The sequence below is a fragment of the Lepidochelys kempii genome, chromosome 6 (genome assembly GCF_965140285.1).
Source record: "Lepidochelys kempii isolate rLepKem1 chromosome 6, rLepKem1.hap1, whole genome shotgun sequence".
Classification (NCBI taxonomy): domain Eukaryota; kingdom Metazoa; phylum Chordata; order Testudines; family Cheloniidae; genus Lepidochelys; species Lepidochelys kempii.
Genome location: NC_136385.1, coordinates 77,307,583 through 77,326,406, shown reverse-complemented (window position 1 = coordinate 77,326,406; position 18,824 = coordinate 77,307,583). Strand labels below are relative to the sequence as shown.

Genomic DNA, 18,824 nt, shown 5'->3' with positions numbered 1-18,824 from the left:
ATAGGTTAAGCTGATAAATTTCACTTTTGTTTTGTGTCAGTTTTACTTTTTGGTTCTCTTGCTTTAGGTACAATGGCTTTGTGGTTAGATTCACATAACTTCAGAGAACTCTTTAATTTTAAAATGTATTTCTATTAATCTTCTATTATATGAAATCAGATTTTTATCATTTTAGCCCTAAAATTAGTTGACAGGGTTCTTTTAAGCAGATAGCCAGGTTCTTCAGGCTTTATTTAATTTGCTGGATAATCTCCAAATATGTGACAATAGATGCAACATATATCTGGTTCATTCAGTATCTACAGATGTAAGAAAGCACAGATGCTTTATATTGTAGTATCCACTGATTTAAAATTGAAAGCCATCTTAGTCAAACTTGTAGAGCACTTCCCTTGCCTTTTTTCTTTTCATAAAGAAAAAAAGAAATATGAAAGGGAGAGGGCAAAGCAAGTTTGCAAGCATGGTCCAAGTTCAGTTGGGATTACTTTGTTGAGCCCAGACATGCAATTTATTATGCTTATCAGTTATTCTGGATAGTTCAAGTTTAGTGTATGAGTAACGGAAGCTGCACGAAGTTCACAGCTACTGATTAAAAAGAAGTCACATGCATAACAATTATCTTTACATACTGTACATGTATTTACAGTCAGTAAAATAGCATTGGACCTACAAATCATCTTAGCTTACATCTCTGCTTGGTTTACCCAACAATAGAGATACCAGCCCAAGACCCAAGTTCAAAACAAGAATTTAAAATTAGAGTTTTACAAGTCATTTCAACTGGACTTTTAAAACTTTTTTGTTAAATAAAAGCTACATACACTTTATATTTAACAATTTCAATTGCTTTGATGGGGTAAATGTACATTTATTACCATATACTTGAATGCAAAGTACACATGCTATTTTTGTTCGGTCAGCTAAGGCTTCAGTGTACAATAGACTACGTAAGTTATTTTACAAGAATATGTATTCTTGAAGAGCTCTGAGTAGATGTTGCACATAAATACCTTCAGTTATACAAGTTTCTGATATTTAGTTGAATTACATTTGATAATGGTTCCCCATTCAGTCAATGTGAACAATGTGTTATACATCTGAAAATCTAATGAATCTCTTCGTCTTGAAACACAAACAGTTTTCATCCTGGCCAGATGGATGTTCATCTGACAATAATTTGAAAGACTATTCAGTTGCCTCTTAACGGTATCTACACTTTCTTGCTTTAAAAGCAGACTGGGTTAAACTCACCCTAGCACCTTCAGCCAGGGAAAATTGACTTGCAAACACAGGATCCAGTCCTTGACTTTAGGGTGAGTAAGGTGGAGGAGAGATCAAGGCAGCATTTGAACTGCTAGGTTTTGAGAGGGAAAATACTGAGCTAGAAGGGGAGGATGCTAGACGTTATAGGAGACACAGCTGTTGTATGGAGGCTATTACTCCCACCTCCCAATTAAACATTACAATGTTCAGACAGTATCTAGCACAACAGAGTCCTGGTCCATGACTGGGGCTCCTAGGTGCAACTGGAATAATAATAATTGGTGAAATGCTCATGTCACCTCTGCCCCGGAGGATGGAATGGATTTTGTCACACCAGAATATCAAATTGGTCACAGATTAAGGGACTGGGCACTAAAGGGCTGGCTGTAAGATTCTACTTGGCCTGGGGGCTAAGAGATGCGACTCTTGACAGGCTGGGAGGTCAAAAGGGTCAGAATTAAAAAAACAAAATAAACCCCTCAAATTTGGTGATTTTTTTTCTTTTTTTAGGGCTGTTGATTAATTGCAGTTAACTCACACGAGTAACTTAAAAAATGTATTGTGATTTAAAAAATTAATGGTGATTAATCGCAGTTTTAATTGCACTGTTAATAGAATACCAATTGAAATTTATGAAATATTTTGGATGTTTTTTCTACATTTTCAAATAAATTGATTTCAATTACAACACAGAATATAAAGTGAACAGTGCTCACTTTATATTTTTACTACAAATATGTGCACTTTAAAAATGATAAACAGTATTGTTCAATTCACCGTAGTGCAATCTATTTATCATGAAAGTGCAACTTACAAATGTAGTTTGTTTTTGTTTTTTTGTTACATAACTGTACTGAAAAACAAAACAGTGTAAAACTTTAGGGCCTACAAGTCCACTCAGTTCTACTTCTTGTTCAGCCAATCGCTAAGAGAAACTAGTTAGTTTACATTTACAGGAGATAATGCTGCCCTCTTCTTACTTACAATGTTGCCTGAAAGCAAGAACAGACATTCGCACGGCACTTTTGTAGCCAGCACTGCAAGGTATTTACATGCCAGATACAAAAATTTTATTAAAGCTAATGTTTAAGAAGTATATAATACATAGGTTGGGGAAAGAGTGTCTGTATATCTGGGTATAGTGCTTAGATTATTCACAAATACAAAGTTAGTTTTTTAAGTCATATGCTACCCAGAGTACATAATCAGCAATAACCCAAATTTAGGTGAATAGATTTAACAATACAGTTTAGATATTAGTATCCGAATACTTGAGTACATAACTCATGAAAAGTTGTACAGAGATTTGGTTGTGGAAAGCAAAATGTATCCATGAGTGGAGATTGTCCCTCAGTAATTGAGAATTAGGTTGGTTGTCCATTTAGAAAATACAATCCATGAGGAAAGTATTTGTTACTTTCCTGACTGCGCTTCTCATCAGCACTCCAGATCATCCCTCCTGGTATTACCAATGTCCAGTGATGTGGTCTATGTAGATGTCCTTCGACTACTTGATAGCGTCTGATACCATGAGTTGCCACATCAGCCGAGGGTAGCATTGACCGATTCCGCATTCTCTCAGCACTCACTCATACTGGGGTCCCATGCGCCTCAGGCTCCAGCGATCAGTGCGTGTGTCTGCTCTGGTAACCCCTAGCTCTCAAGGTTTTGCCCAGAGGGGGATATTTCTCTACCTTTCAAGATCGGGCATTGTGGAAGGCCGGGGTCCTGTTCTCGAACGGCACTGTGACGTCCACCGTGATGATATTCCAGTCCTCCTTGGTGATGACTATGTTCACTCGCAGTTGGCTGTCGGGTCTGGGGATGATGGAGTTTATAGCAACCTTCCCCAACAGGTGGCGGGATGGCTCTGGCCAGGCTATCTTGGATGGTGTGGTGTCGCAGCTGCAAAGCTCTTGAATGGAGCTTGCAGTTACACAGGACATGGGGTAGCATCTGTTGGCATAGCCACACTTCCTGCATCGCTTGTCCTGATTCCCGTGGTGGACAGTTCCATTCAGTGGTATGCAGTTGAGCCTGGCCCTGTGGATGAACCTCCAATCGGCAAATCAGGTGAAGCTGCCCCCGGGGAGGAAGTGGTTGTTGGCGTCCCACTTGCACGTCACCTTGAATGCCTTGCCCTAGTCCAGCTTCCGTTTCAGGTTTTCCACATATTGGCAGTGGATGGCATCCTTCAGGGTCCTCTCCAGCATGGTTCTAGCTCTCAGAGTGATGATAGTGTGAGCTGTATTCTTCATCTGTGGCACCAGGACTCCCAGCTTCTGGCATTCCTTGCACCGTGTCCAGTGGCAGCCGATACGCTTCTCCAGTCATTGCGTAGCATTGCGGGCACGAGTCCAGAGCGAAGCAAAGTCTCCCCTGTCTCTTCCAAATTTACCTTCCAGCGAGCCGCTCAGGTAGGTGGCGACATCTTGGTTGGAGGGGGTCCTGGCAATTTGCTTCTTGACGGCATCCTTTAAAGCACTCTGCAATGTTCCTCACCCGTGGTGTCCGGGCACATCAGAAGGCGGAAGGCATGAGTGATCATGGCAACATCGCATAGATCACCCATTCGAGGGATGTTGGCACCGTCCTGCCTGTGCAAGATGTACACCAGTTCATTGCTGGCCCTCTGGGGAAGAAACATCCACTTCTTCACGAGCTGCTGGATGATGTTCTCTGCCTTGTTCAGTGGTACCTTCGCCACAGCAGATCCCCTCAGGACAAATGAGATACAGGGGATCAGGAGGGTGTTCAAGGCGTTGATCTTCTGCCATGGTGCCAGTAGGGAGGAGTTGATTCTGGCCACATCTCGTAGGATCAGATGGTATCCTTATTTACAGTGTCTCCTGAAAGCGGGAACAGACATTCACATGGCACTTTTGTAGCCAGCATTGTAAGGTATTTACATGCCAGAAATGCTAAACATTCATATGCTCCTAAATGCTTTGGTCACCATTTCAGAGGACATGCTTCCATGCTGATGATGCTCGTTAAAAAGTAATGCATTAATTAAATTTGTGACTGAACTCCTTTGGGGAGCATTGTATGTCTACTGCTTTGTGTTTTACCTGCATTCTGCCATATATTTCATGTTATAGCAGTCTCCAACGATAACCCAGCATGTTGTTCGTTTTTAAGAACACTTTCACTGCAGATTTGACAAAACGCAAAGAAGGTACCGATGTGAGATTTCTAAAGATAGCTACAGCACTTGACCCAAGGTTTAAGAATCTGAAGTGCCTTCCAAAATCTGAGAGGATGGGGTATGGAGCATGCTTTTGAGAAATCTTAAAAGAGCAACGTTCCAATGTGGAACTACAGACCCTGAACCACCAAAAAAGAAAATCAACCTTCTGCTGATGGCATCTGACTCAGATGATGAAAACATGCATCGGTCTGCACTGCTTTGGATCATTATCAAGCAGAACCCATCATCAGCATGGACGCATGTCCTCTGGAATGGTGGTTAAACATGAAGAGACATATGAATCTTTAGTACATCTGTAAATATCTTGCAACACCAGCTACAACAGTGCCATGTGAACACCTGTTCTCACTTTCAGGTGACACTGTAAACAAGAAGTGGGCAGCATTATCTCCTGAAAATGTAGACAAACTTGTCTGTCTGATTGGCTGAACAAGAAGTCGGACTGAGTGGACTTGTAGGTTCTAAAGTTTTACATTGTTTTATTTTTGAATGCAGTTATTTTTTGTACATAATTCTACATTTGTAAGTTCTCCTTTCTTGATAAGGAGATTGCACTACAGTACTTGTATTAGGTGTATTAAAAAATACAATTTTTTATTTTTGCAGTGGAAATATTTATAATAAAAATAAATATGAAGTGAGCACTGTACACTTCGTATTCTGTGTTGTAACTGAAATCAATATATTGGAAGAGATGGAAAACATCCATAAATATTTATATAAATAGTATTCCATTATTGTTTAGCAGTGTGATTAATCGAGATTAATATTTTTTTTAATTGCTTGACAGCTCTAATTTTATTTATGGGTTTGTCTATAGAGGGAAGTTAGTTCAGATTAAGGTTGGATTTAAATTTAAAGTTGATCTTGATTAACTCCCTGTGTAGATGTTCTTATTCTGGAATAAGAATGCTTTATTCTGAATTAGCTTAATCTAAAATGGGTTAAGGGAGTTAATCAAGAATAGCTATTCTGCTTTAAATTCATGCTTTACCTAAATCTGAATTAACTTCCCTGTATAGACAAGCCCACAGCAAATAATACATCATATTGATAAGAGTTTGTCATAGGGAGAACCTATCTAGCTGAATTTTACAGTGTCCGATTAAATAGTGTATACAGAGCCTTGTTTTAATGTGTTCCTCTCTATGCTTAATGAAACTAAGACCCCCTGAAATGTATTTACATTAAAACACCCTTATGCTGGTAGAGCAGCGTAAAAGGACTTTGTAAATGAGCATCCGGCTTTTGAAAACTAGACTGTTATTTGGGAACTCTAGGCAGATCATCCCAGGGAGGTACAGAAACCTTCAGCTTCTAAAAAGAGGTAGCGAAAAGAGAGTGTCTGAAACCACCACCACTCAGGCTTCTTGGTCAAAAAGGCACAGGCTGGGGAGCTCTCTCCTATAAAGAGTGTTTCTTGCACTATCACAGTCTGACAGACATACAGGGATACTAAGACTACAGACAAGAATCGAGTTGCAGAAACAAAGGGAGGTATTTTTATACCTGTGCAAAAATCAGAAATGTAGTTACATGACTTGCATGTGCTAGGGCTTGTTCTTTTTCCCAGCTAAGCCAGTGGAGGTTTTGCTGTTGATTTCAGTGGGAGCTAGGTACAGCCCCAAATGCAGATTCCACACACAAATTAACAGTCTGTTTAAAAAATCTGACTCACACTGGCATGAATGTTTAGATGAGGCAGCTGAAGGACTTTACAAATGGCCTTAGCAAGCGGATGGATGATCCAGCCAGTGACCTAGGACCAGAGAGAGGGAATGTGTGCAGAAGGGCAGGTGTAGCAGGGTCCTGAGAGCAGAGCAGGAAATTTAATTGCAGGGAAGAACCTCTTGCTGCTGAGGACTCCTCTTAGGAAAAGGCTGTTTATTGCACCAAATTAACACAAATGTAAGGGTGGGGGGAGAAGAGATGGAGGAAACGAATTTTGAGAGGGCATGTTTGGGGAAGGGGATTAATTGCTCAGGGACTGGAGCCAGGAGAGAGTACATGGATTCAATACAGAATGGGGACAGGACAGGAGGATCCTAAGGGATTCAGGAAACCCCAAATCTCCCCAGCTTCCATATGAGAGACAAAAAGAGATAAAGGCTAGAGGCTCCTTGCTAGTGTGAAGGACAGGATTGCCGTGGATTCTGGTTACTTAGCTGAACCGTTAGTGAACTAAGCTACCCACAATAACATAACCTGAAATTCCCCATGATGTACATGCAACTCCACTAGCCTTGCTTCTCAGAATTGTTTCACGGCCACTTTTTTCTGAAATGCTGGCAACCAGGTAGGAATCACATATAAAGTCTGTTTTGTATTTATGCCAACAAATGCTAGAGCATGAGCTCTTGGGGGCAGGAAGCGCCTTCATGTTATTTGTTTGTACAGTGCTTAGCTCAGTAGAGTCCTAGTCCCTGACGGGTACCTTAGATGTGCCAGAAATAATAAATAACAATAACTTAAGCTATAGAGGAAGGCTGTCAATGGTGAGGAGGCTTTGTACTTCCCCAACTTTGATAGGTTCCATAGTTGGAGGCCATGACAGTTAAATGCTGTCATGGACTGAAAATTCCCCTTCCTTCATTTTAATATTTGTATTTTATGATTAAATCTTGAAATATAAGAATATATTGCACGCTTATAAATCAAGGACTGAAAGATGGAGAAAAGTTAAAGAAAATAGTCAACATCTTTTCCTCCTGTCAATAAAATCTGTCTTCAACCATTAACCACTGAGCCAGCAGGGCCAGTATCAAGACTATTTGACCTGAATGGTAGCATGGAACTTTAAAGTGGAAGCAATACTCCAGTGTCACAGCTCTAGTCTCGTGCTCTGTATGAGGCACTACAATTTTTAATTTTGCAGGGTTAAAAGTTTGGGTAGCTAGAACCTCTAAGGCCAGCTCAGAAAGCAAAGATTTTAAAGGAATGCTTAATTTTAATCCTATTTGTAAAAATATTTATATACCACATCTTAGAGCATTAAAAAGGAAAGACTTAAAATGTTACTCGTTTCACTGCTTGACGGTTTATATTTCTAATGTTGGATGATGAAAATCAATGAACTCAGTTGCACTTTCCAGTTCTTAATGCAGCAATCATTGGGTCCATGAAATTTCTCTCTGATCAAAAATTGCTCAAAAGTCTTAGATTTATCAAATGTTTATCAGGTGTTTCAGAAAACCTGAACTTGGGCCAAAATTGAGTTGATAGTGTCCGCTTAATTACATACCTTGTTGGAACACTTGTAGATGGGCAGTGGGGACTCGATAGAAACAGTAGCTTCTTGCAGAGTCACATCATGCATCATCCATATTGGACATGGAAGTTGCTTACTGATGATAAATATAAACTTCAGGACCTACATCACCCTTCTTGAGAGAGAATCCAGAATGTATTAATTCCCATGTTCAGAAGATAAATTATTTTAAACTGTCAGAGAAAGGAACACATTTATACATTCAGCAGTATATTGAACAGGCAAAATACGCTGATTCAACAGACTATATCTCTGTTTAAAATCTTTCAGTCTCTTGTTTCCTGTTCACTTGAATACAGCAGCTTTGTCACAGTTCAAAAAGCCCTCTCTTTCATCCAGAGGAGAGCTCCTGCCTTGTCAGCTACACGCAGTCTCTGTGTTGTGTATTGTCCAATACATGATTTCTGCGTTGAATACTGAGAGATTCAATTGTTTTGTGCGCCTGTTTAAGCTGAATCTTTAAAGCTTCATTTTCTGCCTTTAGAATATTTCTTTCCTAAACAAAAACAGAGAATGGCAGGCATCATGTGAATGGTATTGGATTTTTAAATCGATTTCACCCCTGTTTGCTGGTGCACTTGCTTGATTGGCATCTCACATTTTCTGTGAGAGACTATTTAACTATTCTCCAAATGGTTATTATGCACTGAACAGTAAATGGCATGTTAAACAAAAAAGATCAGCATGAGCAAATGGCAATTAATTTTCTGTTTGCATCTCTAAAGAATGTATTTGGTTAGCTGGTAAATTAACCATTTCATGCTTGGAACCAGTATTTTTCAATATGATCCATGCAGAATATATTTGTTCTAAATGTACTGAGCTTTCAACCACACAGTGCATAGGAGATGCAAAGGTGGGGGAGAAGATTTGGGTGGTAGGTGGGAGTCCGTGTTTCAAGGATGGTTGGGAGAGGGTTTAGTTTTGGACACTGCTTGGGTTTGTAGATAGATATAACATGGATTATTACTGTGGTGTTTTTTTTTCACAAAGACTGAAGGCTTCATGGGGCAGCGACAGGCTGTCTCTTGATTCCATTGCCTAGTGTAATGACAGTGTACTAGTTGAACCCTTTCCTCATTTCCTTTTCCCTATGCATTAATATGCAAAGGTCCACAAAGTGCTGGCTGCCTGCAAACTGTGGGAAGTGAGCTTGCTTTATTCTTGCTTGCCTGAGATTTTCGGACAGTGATGCTGATTGGAGTTAGGATTTTAATCATTTCAGTTTTCATTTGAATTGTTTAACTTTTGTAAGAGGAAGGGATTGTCTTGTGGTTAAAGCACTGGACAGAGATTCAGATCTGGGTTTAAATCCTGGATGTGTCACAGGCTTCCTACATTACCTCAGGCAAGTCACTTAATAGTACTGGGCCTGAAGCCCTTCTCAGTAAAACGGGTAAACAATGCTTGCTTTCTCCCACCTTTTATCTGTGTTGTCAGTTTAGGGTCTGATCCAACTCCCAGTGACGAATGAGAGTTTTTCCATTGACTTCAGTGTGAATTGGATCAGGTAAGCTTGTAAGAAGAGAACTGTTACTTACTTACCTTACAGTAGATGTGGTTCTGCAAGATGTGATGTCTGTGCGGATCTCACTGTTGGTGTGCTTGTGTCCCATACGCACAAGATCAGAATTTTCTAGAAAGTACTGTCTGTTGGGGGCTGTACCTGCACCCTGAACATCCTCACCCCTCCCTTCCACCATCCCCAGCTAAGCACACAATGGGCTACATGGATCCAACCAACTCTGTTCCCTCAGTAATTCAGAATCCCAAAGATACGGACTCCAAAGGAGCAGGAATGAAGTGTGTGTCATGGGATCCACATGGACAAGACTTCGCAAAGAACTACAGTAACTGTATGATAAGTAGCTGTTCTTTTCTCTTTGCGTCCTTGTCCATGTGGATCCCACTGGTGCTGGCTAGCAAGCAGTAATCCTCACAGGACAGACTGAGGTGCCTTGTCTAACTAGCTAACTTAGTCAAAGAGAGAACTGAGAACAGCCCTTCCAAATATGGCATTAGCTTTGGCAGCCTGGGGTTATTTTGTGAGTGACGCACCAGTTTCAGAAAATTATTGCTTCTTGACAAAGGGAAGAGTGAGCACTATTTTGTCTGATGAATATTGCAGATGTATTGTCTATCAAGGATCGCTTGATCAGTGACAACACCTTGAAAGCTGGCCTGATCACTCAAAACTCCAGGATGTTAATGTGAAGGCAGGCGTTGCTTTGGGACCTGATTCACCGTGTCGTAGAAGCATCTGTGACTACAGTTAGTGTTGGGCATAAAGTCTGAAATGGATCTCCTCTCCTCGTGCTGGGGTTCATCCACCATTTGAGAAAGTCCAGTGTATAGCACTGTGATAAGAGTCCGTGGGGTATCTAAAAGGCTGCTACACTATTCTGAGCCAGGACTGCAGTGGACATATGCAAAGTATGAAAGAAGCATCACATATGTGCATGAAGCAAGACGACCTAGTAGCTTTAAGCAAAACCTTATTGATGTCATTGGTTGGTTTGAGAGAGTAAATATAAGAGATTTAATGGTGTGAAATCTATTGATATGGGGGCAAGCCCTTCTTGAGTTCGTCAAGAAGAGTCGTGATAAATTCTATCCTCTGTGAGGGACAACTTGGCATAGATCACTATCTGTCCTAGACAATGAAAGAGATTCAGAACATTGGTGATGGTTGTGGAGACTTCTTGGCTGGACTTTCTCTTTAGGAGTCAGTTGTCCAGGTACAGATCATTTTGTCAGTGTAAATGAGCTACCACAATAGCTAGGCATTTCGTGAAGGCCCTTAGTACTGACAACAGGCCAAATGGGAGTACTCACACTCCTGTCTCTCTCCATCTGTTCTCTCTTGTGTTATACTTAGGTTAGAAGCTCTTTGAGGCAGGGACAGTCTTTTTGTTCTGTTTGTACAGCACCTAGCACGATGGGGGTCCTGGTCCGTGACGGGACTGCAGGTACTACAGTAATACAAATAATAATAATAAATAAAATGATACTTCCTGTGTGCAAGGTTGATGGCAATGTGGAAGCAATGCATTCTGGAGGTCGAGAGCCATGGACTAATATTGAGCTTTCAGAGCAGGTGTAACAGAGGCTCGGGAGACCATCCTTTTGGATGTACCTACTGAGATGTCTCTCATCCAGGATGGGGCACAGCACACCATTACTTCTGGATTGAAGGAAATATTGGGAATAGAATCCCTTCTCCTTTGAACTCTGAAGGAATTGTCTCTAGGGCTTCTGTGAGTGGGAAGGAGTCCATCTCTTTTCCCAGCTGTTTCTTGTGAGAAGGGTCCCTGAAAAGGGATGGGGAAGAAGGCTGGGAGGGAAGCAATGATTGGAATTGTATAGGGTAACCCTTTATGATTTCCGTGACCTGTATGTCCAAAGCTATTCCAGTCCATTCATGTCCGAGAGAAGCAAAATAAATGGCAACCAAATATAAGTGGGCTTTTAGAGAGCTCTGTAGTGATTGGTTGGGAGCTCAGTATTCCCATCAAACCTACTTATTTTGAGGAGAAAGATGCAAGGATTATAGCCTTAGACTCTATGAGGTAGAAGCTTGAAGGTGTCTTCCTCCTTGAAAATCTAGACCTCCACTTAGATGAGAAGTCAGCAGACCTTTTTTGGTAGGAAGATGATGATCTCCGTTTTGGTTCTAGAAACAGATTGCCTTCCTTTTAGTTACCAATGTATAGATCCCTAAAGACCTATGCATGGCTCTCTAATCTTAAAGCCTCATCAATTTGGGAACGGAAGAGATCAGGCTCCTCGAAAAGATAGAACTTCAATAGCATACTGGACCTCTTTCAGGATTCCTGATGGCTGGAGCCAGGATGCTTTGTTATTGCTGTGGCCAGGAATCAAACAGCTGCATTAGACGCAACTTGGTGAGAGGTCTTGGCCATTATTAACCTTTTGCTTCACTGCCTTCAGTTCTATTTTTTGGTCGAGAGAGAGAGAGAGAGAAAGGAAGAACCTTATCTCTGCTTGTTGTGTTTGGCAAGTAATGCCTGATAAGTTGCAAGGATACTGAGGAATGTGGTTTTCTACCAAATAAGTCCAACCTCTTTAGATCATTTTCCTTGGGAGTGGACCGAGTCAGGGCTGGTTGTCAGGCCTTTTCTAATACTGCTGAGACCAAAAGAGAGCCCGGGGTAGGGTGAGAAGTGACATTCATATCCCTTTTGCAGCGTACTTGGTAACTCCTCTCAGCCCTCAGAGATAGGAGGAGTTGAGGCTGGTGTCTGCCATGAGTCCTTTGTTGGCTCTAAGATGCCTTCACTGATAGGCATGACCAGTCTCGCTATCATGTGCTTTGGTGGCTTTTCTTGGTGCACTGAAAGCAATAACCCAAGTATTGGCTATTCTCCCAAGCAGGTCTTGAAATGCCCTAAAACAAAGGTCTTCAAACAGTGGAGGCACGCCCCCCTAGGTGGGCATGGAGGAATGTTTTGGGGGGAGAGGGGGAAAGTGGCGGTGGCAGGTGGCTCCAGCCAGCCCCACATGGCAGGGCTCAGAGAAGAAGCACCACCCCTGACTCTTTTTTTTTTTTTCCTCTTTTTGTCTGTGTTGGGGACACAACCCAAAATTTGAACTCCAAAGGTGGGGGGCTCAGCTCAAAAAATTAGAAAACCACTGCCTAAAATCAGCTGCAGGCAGGATCAGTACAGGGGTGTCTGCCACAGCAGGAGATGATAATGACTGAGCAGCAGGTTGTTTTATCATTTCATCAACCAGATCTCTGGAGGAACCCTCCTCTTCACATTCAGGCCCTGACTCTCTGACTTTGTGGCTATGTCTACGCTGATAACAGTGCATGGCGTATGGGTACCACACATGTAGCAACATACTGCAGGGAACAACTCCAGCAGCTCCTGCCTTTTCCTGCTGTCTCCCCACTGCCAGAGCCTTTCCTTGCTGCAGTGAAAGGCTCCGACAACAGGGAGCCTCAGTGCAGCAAGAAAAGGCTCCAGCAGCAGGGAGGCAGGAGCAGGAAAGGGCTGCCTCTTTCCCCACCCCCTGCCAGAGCCTTTCCCTGCTGCTGGAGGCTCTCACTGTGGCAGGGACAGGCTCCAGCAGCAGGGTACGGCTAAAAGTACCTGTGTAGACATAGAAAGCACTGCTTGGGTGTAGAGTATCTATCCTGGGGGTTCCTGCATGTAGGGCACTCTTCTGGCCTAAGCCATGTCTCACTGAACACATGCTAGCTGGGCATGCAGTGTCTGTACTCGGCATGCTGCCGTATATATAGACATCTTTAGTGTGTGGGCGACGCAGCCCTTTGCATGGAAGTTGATCTTGGTCCTTTTCTAGCTGAAGGTACAGGAGAGTGGGACCTAGAGGTACATGAGCTGCACCCCAGTATGCCCAATAAAGCCAAGAAGGGCAGAATGACTGAGAAGGAGAAGTAGCCTTCCAAAGTCTTTCAACTGTGTAATGGGGGAGGTGCCTTTCCTGAAGGGAAACTGGGGTGATATCCCTACTTTGGCTCTTAAGAGCATGGGAATGCTCCTTAGCAGAAGCTGGGGGAGGTAGGAGGATGGGGAAGATGAGGTCTGTAGAAAGTGCTGATGGGATCAGCAGTGTGAGGATTAGTACTGAGGAGGAAGGTTCCAGTGCTTAATTTGTAAGGAAAGAGGTGCCACAGCTGAGCCCCAGAAAGCCCTGGCATAAATTAAGCACCGGCTGAGTGGCCGGAGAGCGGCGGCGGCTGGCCGGGCGCCCAGCTCTGAAGGCAGGGCCACCACCAGCAGCAGGGCAGAAGTAAGGATGGTGTGGTATGGTGTGCTGCCACCCTTATTGCTGCGCTCCTGCTGGTGGTGGTGCTGCCTTCAGAGCTGGGCAGCTGGAGAGTGGCAGCTGCTGGCTGGGAGCCCAGAGGTGCCAAGACTAGAGGTGCCGGGCTGAGCCCCAGCACAAATTAAGCACTGGAGGGTTCCCTGAGGGGAGGTAACAGGATGGCTAGATGAGCCTTGTACCAGAGAGTAAAAGGTCTTTTGGTATTGAGAGAGACTCTAGCATCTGAGGATTCTGTTGCTGCCGAGGCAGTCAATACCGTGCTCCAGTCCTGGAGCTGAAGTGGGCTCCCCTTGTCCTGAGGGAGATGGCGAGCTAGTCAGGGTCACTTTCTTGAGCTGATCTATATTCTTGGCCTTAGAGTTATCAGAGTCACAGGGCTCCAGGCTCCTTTTACACACCTTTGCTTTATTCTGCTCCAGTGAAGGAGGATGGCAGTGTCATCTGGCCCTGGGTGGGGGGCAGAATCAGCCTGTTGCAGAAAGAGTAGAACTCGAGTGCTGAGGGTTTGGAGTCTATCATAGAGGTGGTAAGGCACAAACATCTAAGAACATTCCCTGGGACAAAAGGGGACTGGAAAGCTGCCAAATGGTCAGAAAAACTATTAACTAATAATCTAAATCTATACATACAATTAATAACAAAAAAACTATTGGACTAGTTGCAAGTGAAAGGAGGACGCCACAGTTTCCACCTTACTGCCCATACGGAGTTTTTGTGGCCATTTACGCCTTAGGATTGTGGGGAGCACAAGCACGTACTGGGCACAGGTGTGATCCCAGTGGACACTGCTTACCAGAAAGTGTGAAACTCATGGTCATGGAACACATGTGCACCAATAACAGCGGGAGCCACACAGGCCAGGATTTGAAGAACCGTTTCTTACTGTGTGTTTTGTACAGTGCTTAGAACAATGCCCCAATCTAGGTTCGGGCTTCTAGGTAGTTATTTTACAATGGTTAACATTGTATATAGATTTTACAGTTCCTCATTGCTGATTGTCTGGTTTGTCCATTTTACTCTGCTGAATGCCTTTCATTTCTATAAAGTTCTATTTCTCTCTCTATCATTAGTTCTCATCTGTCTCTCTTCTGGTTTTATTCTCAGCTGCTATCTGTGCCCTCCCGTATCATGAATTCCATGCTATTCTTTTCTCTTATTTACATTTCTTTGGGATATTTTTTTCTTATTTTTACCCTCACAATCATGTGCTTGTCTTTCCCTTTCAGCTTTCTTATTTCTATTACCCTTCTTGTTTTCTCCATAGCTGAGTAGCCCACACATTCAATGTCTTTCTTTCTGTATATTCACTTCAGTTTCATTGGTTCCAGCCTCTTGTTCTCCAGTGTCATTTCTCTTTCTCTGCTTGACCACTCAGACTTTTCTAGGTGTTAAATGCGAAAAACTGTTAATGCAACTTCTACACAGTAAAAATCACAAAGAGTCAGGAAAGTGTAATATTTCACCAGCAAAGTGAACTTGGCCACATTACCCTTCCAATCAATTTTATGATGTGTACATATTACAACATAAACTGTTATACATTTGCCTGTTCTTTTAAATAGAAAATGGAACTAGAAACGCTAAATTCTGTTCTGCAGAGTTAAGGTTATTTATGGAAGCTTTAGCTTCCATATTTCTTGAGGTTTTTATGATTAACTGTATCACCTTGAAGTTGCATTCAGAGTTTTTTTGGGGAGGCTTTGATGTCCTATGGATTTTTTAAAGAAATGCAAAAAAAATAAAAACTATAATATTTCATGATCCCAATTAAATTTTGAAGTTCACATCTTTTTCATGGTAAAGTCTGGCTTTATTAGTGCTACTATTTAGCTAGAGAGTTTTTGGCACGGCAGGGTTAACCTGGCATCAGCACAGTGGCTTACAGTTTAATGGCAACATCTTCACTGTGGAAACTAATTTGCAAACTATTGCCCAGTCTGGCGTGTCCCTAAAATTGATGACTAGATTTATGGAGTAAAATCCTGGCTCTAGTGACTTCAATGAGAACAGGATTTCACCTATGGATGTAAAGGCCGTAAGGGATCATTGTGATCATTTAGTCTGACCTCCTGCATAAGAAAGGCCTAATAATTTCTGCATCAAGCTCAATAGCTTATGCTTGAATTAGAGCATAACTTTTAGAAATACATCCAATCTTGATTTAACGTTTTCAAGGGATGGAGACTCTACAAATATCCCTTATTAATTGTTCCAGTAGTTCGTTATCCTGGCAGCGCAAAAGGCCCTTGAAGTGACAGTGGATTGTTAAATTAACTTAAAGGCCTCTTTACTGTGCCACTGTAGTGTAAAGGAGAATATGATCCATTGGGTAAGTACCTGCTCCAGTTCCTGGTACGAGGGTTTATAGATGCGAAGCTCGTCCTTCCGTTTCTGACTTGAGTCTTTGTTTTCCCATTTTACATAAGCCTTTTTGCGGCTTAGAACTGGGCTTGGGCATGGAGATGGTGTTGCAGGCTGTAGATAAATATTTTCCGATGGTATCCCATGCTCCTTCTCCATCTGCCTGTTGGGTACATCGCTAGTTGCCAGTGTTGGCTCAGTCTGTGTGCTCTTGTCAAGAACAGCTGGCTTCACTCTCACTGAGATTTTTTGGGACGAGACGCCCATAAGCATAATTGTTCGGTCCTTCCTCTCTTCATTGTGTTCAGCCACTTCTCCATTAGGAAATGTAAACGGTCCTTCCTCCTGCCCTACAGAACAGAAACAACGAACTGAGTTAATTGGAGACCTACACTGGGAAGGAAGATATATAGCCACAGTCATTCAGTGTGCCTTTTTAAAACAATGTACTATGCAATATTTAAGCTGAAAGGGTGTTTATATTCACATCTCTCTGAATTTGGTCTAGTAGCAGAGGCACTGAAACTTTTTCCAGAGTGTGGACACATTCCCCTCCGATTCACAATCCCATAAAATCCCTGCAGCAACTGCAAAATTACTTACATGGGAAAGAATTAGGAAAGTATTACTGTAAATGTAGCTGTCTTTAAGATGATGTAGCATCATAGAAGTGTAAAACTGAAAGGGATGTCAATAGGTCATCTAGTCCTGTCCCCTGCACTCAAGGCAGGACTAAGTAATAATTAGACCATTCCTGACAGTGTGTTTGTCTAACCTGTTCTTAAAAACCTCCTGTGATGGAGATTCCATAACCTCCCTAGGCAGTTTATTCCAGTGCTTAACCATCCTGACAGGAAGTTTCTCCTAATGTCCAGCCTAAACTGCCCTTGCTGCAATTTAAGCCCATTGCTTCTTGTCCTATCCTCAGCAGTTAAGAACAATTTTCTCCCTCCTCCTTGCAACAACCTTTTATGTACTATGAATGAAAATGAAATAATACACACTAGAGAACTTCCTCCTAATAATTCCTGCAGCAGATCTTTTAGAAAACCATCCAATCTTGATTTTAAAATTACCACTGATGGAGAATGGTAAATTGTTCCAATGGTTCATTACCCTCACTGTTAAAAAAGTACACCTTACTTTCCCGTCTGAATTAGTCTAGCTTCAACTGCCAGCCATTCAATCATGTTATACCTCTTGTCTGCTTGATTGAAGAGCCCGTTATTAAATATTTGTTCCCCATGTAGGTACATAGAGAATGTAATCGAATTAGCCTTCTCTTTGTAAGCTAAGTAGATTGAGCTCTTTGCATCTGCCACTGCAAGGATGTTTTCTCACTCGCTCATTTTCACTGGGCTGGAGAGGGTCCCTTTTCGACCACGTGTTCGGTTGAAAACTGGATACCTGGCAACCCTAGTTTCAGGAAGCTGACCCACAACAGACATGGACAAGACTGCTTCACAGTAAGGGCAGGTAGTGGCAAGGTGCCTCACAACCCTGCGAACCCCTGGGGTGCCACAAGAAGCAGAGTGGAAAAGAGAGGTCTTCCCGTGAGATTTGAAAAGGGTTGAAGAGCTGATCAGGTGAGAGATACAGGGGAGCCAGTCCAGATGGCAGAACTTCAGAGAAAACTTTCTCTTCAGGAGTGGCGCATGAATGGGATGTGAGAAGATGAGGCTCTGACTAGATGTGTGAACAGACAGGGGAAAAGGAAGGGAAAGAGGCAAGTCTGACTGCAGTAACTATGTGGGGCAAGCACTTGAGGTGAGAAATGGAGACAATGAGAACTTTTAAATGAACGGGGGAGTCAGTGAAGCTAATGAAGGATGCAGCTGTGGCTCTTTGTATCTGGGGCAAGATGGATGGCCATATCTGCATGTGTTACAGCCCTGCATGTTCTGGAGGCTGGAGAGAGATGGGCCTGAGGGAGACCATAGAGCAGGTCAGTGAGAGCAGCCTGATAGCTTCCACGGCCAGAAGGGGCCCCTGTGATAATCTAGCCTGCCCTCCTTTATCACACAGGCCATAGAACTTCCCAAAAATAATTCCTAGTGCATATTGTTTAGAAAAACCTCCAGCCTTTTGTCATAAATATAAAGGGAAGGGTAAACCCCTTTAAAATCCCTCCTGGCCAGAGGAAAACTCCTCTCACCTGTAAAGGGTTAAGAAGCTAAAGGTAACCTCACTGGCACCTGACCAAAATGACCAATGAGGAGACAAGATACTTTCAAAAGCTGGGAGGAGGGAGAGAAACAAAGGGTCTGTCTGGCTGTCTATATGCTGCTTTTGTCGGGGATAGACCAGGAATGGAGTCTTAGAACTTTTAGTAAGTAATCTAGCTAGGTATGCGTTAGATTATGATTTCTTTAAATGGCTGAGAAAAGAATTGTGCTGAATAGAATAACTATTTCTGTCTGTGTATCTCTTTTGTAACTTAAGGCTTTGCCTAGAGGGATTCTCTGTGTTTTGAATCTAATTACCCTGTAAGGTATCTACCATCCTGATTTTACAGAGGGGATTTCTTTACTTCTATTTACTCCTATTTCTATTAAGTCTTCTTGTAAGAAAACTGAATGCTTTTTCATTGTTCTCAGATCCAAGGGTTTGGGTCTGTGGTCATCTATGCAAATTGGTGAGGCTTTTTATCCAACATTTCCCAGGAAAGGGGGGGAGCAAGTGTTGGGAAGATTGTTCATTGTTCTTAAGATCCAAGGGTCTGGGTCTGTAGTCACCTAGGCAAATTGGTGAGGCTTTTTACCAAACCTTGTCCAGGAAGTGGGGTGCAAGTTTTGGGAAGTATTTGGGGGGAAAGACGTTTCCAAACAGCTCTTCCCCAGTAACCAGTATTTGTTTGGTGGTGGTAGCGGCAAAGGGTGGAATATTTTGTACCTTGGGGAAGTT

At 42.5% G+C, this 18,824-nt stretch overlaps 1 protein-coding gene across 3 annotated transcripts in view; it reads right to left on the bottom strand.

Annotated features, from left to right (window-relative positions):
• Window positions 1-1,998: 1,998 nt before the first annotated feature.
• Window positions 1,999-18,824, bottom strand: part of RASGRP1 (RAS guanyl releasing protein 1) — a 76,294-nt gene continuing 59,468 nt past the window's right edge. For 2 of the 3 annotated variants that reach the window (XM_073348850.1, XM_073348848.1), the window contains 2 exons: window positions 15,897-16,270; window positions 5,143-8,238 (listed from right to left, as the gene is read on the bottom strand). In XM_073348850.1, the coding sequence (XP_073204951.1) occupies window positions 8,104-8,238; window positions 15,897-16,270 (509 nt within the window). In that variant the 3' untranslated portion in view covers window positions 5,143-8,103. Of the gene's footprint in view, window positions 4,113-5,142; window positions 8,239-15,896; window positions 16,271-18,824 lie in introns of those variants that run through there. The other variant, XR_012159476.2, reaches the window with a different exon arrangement.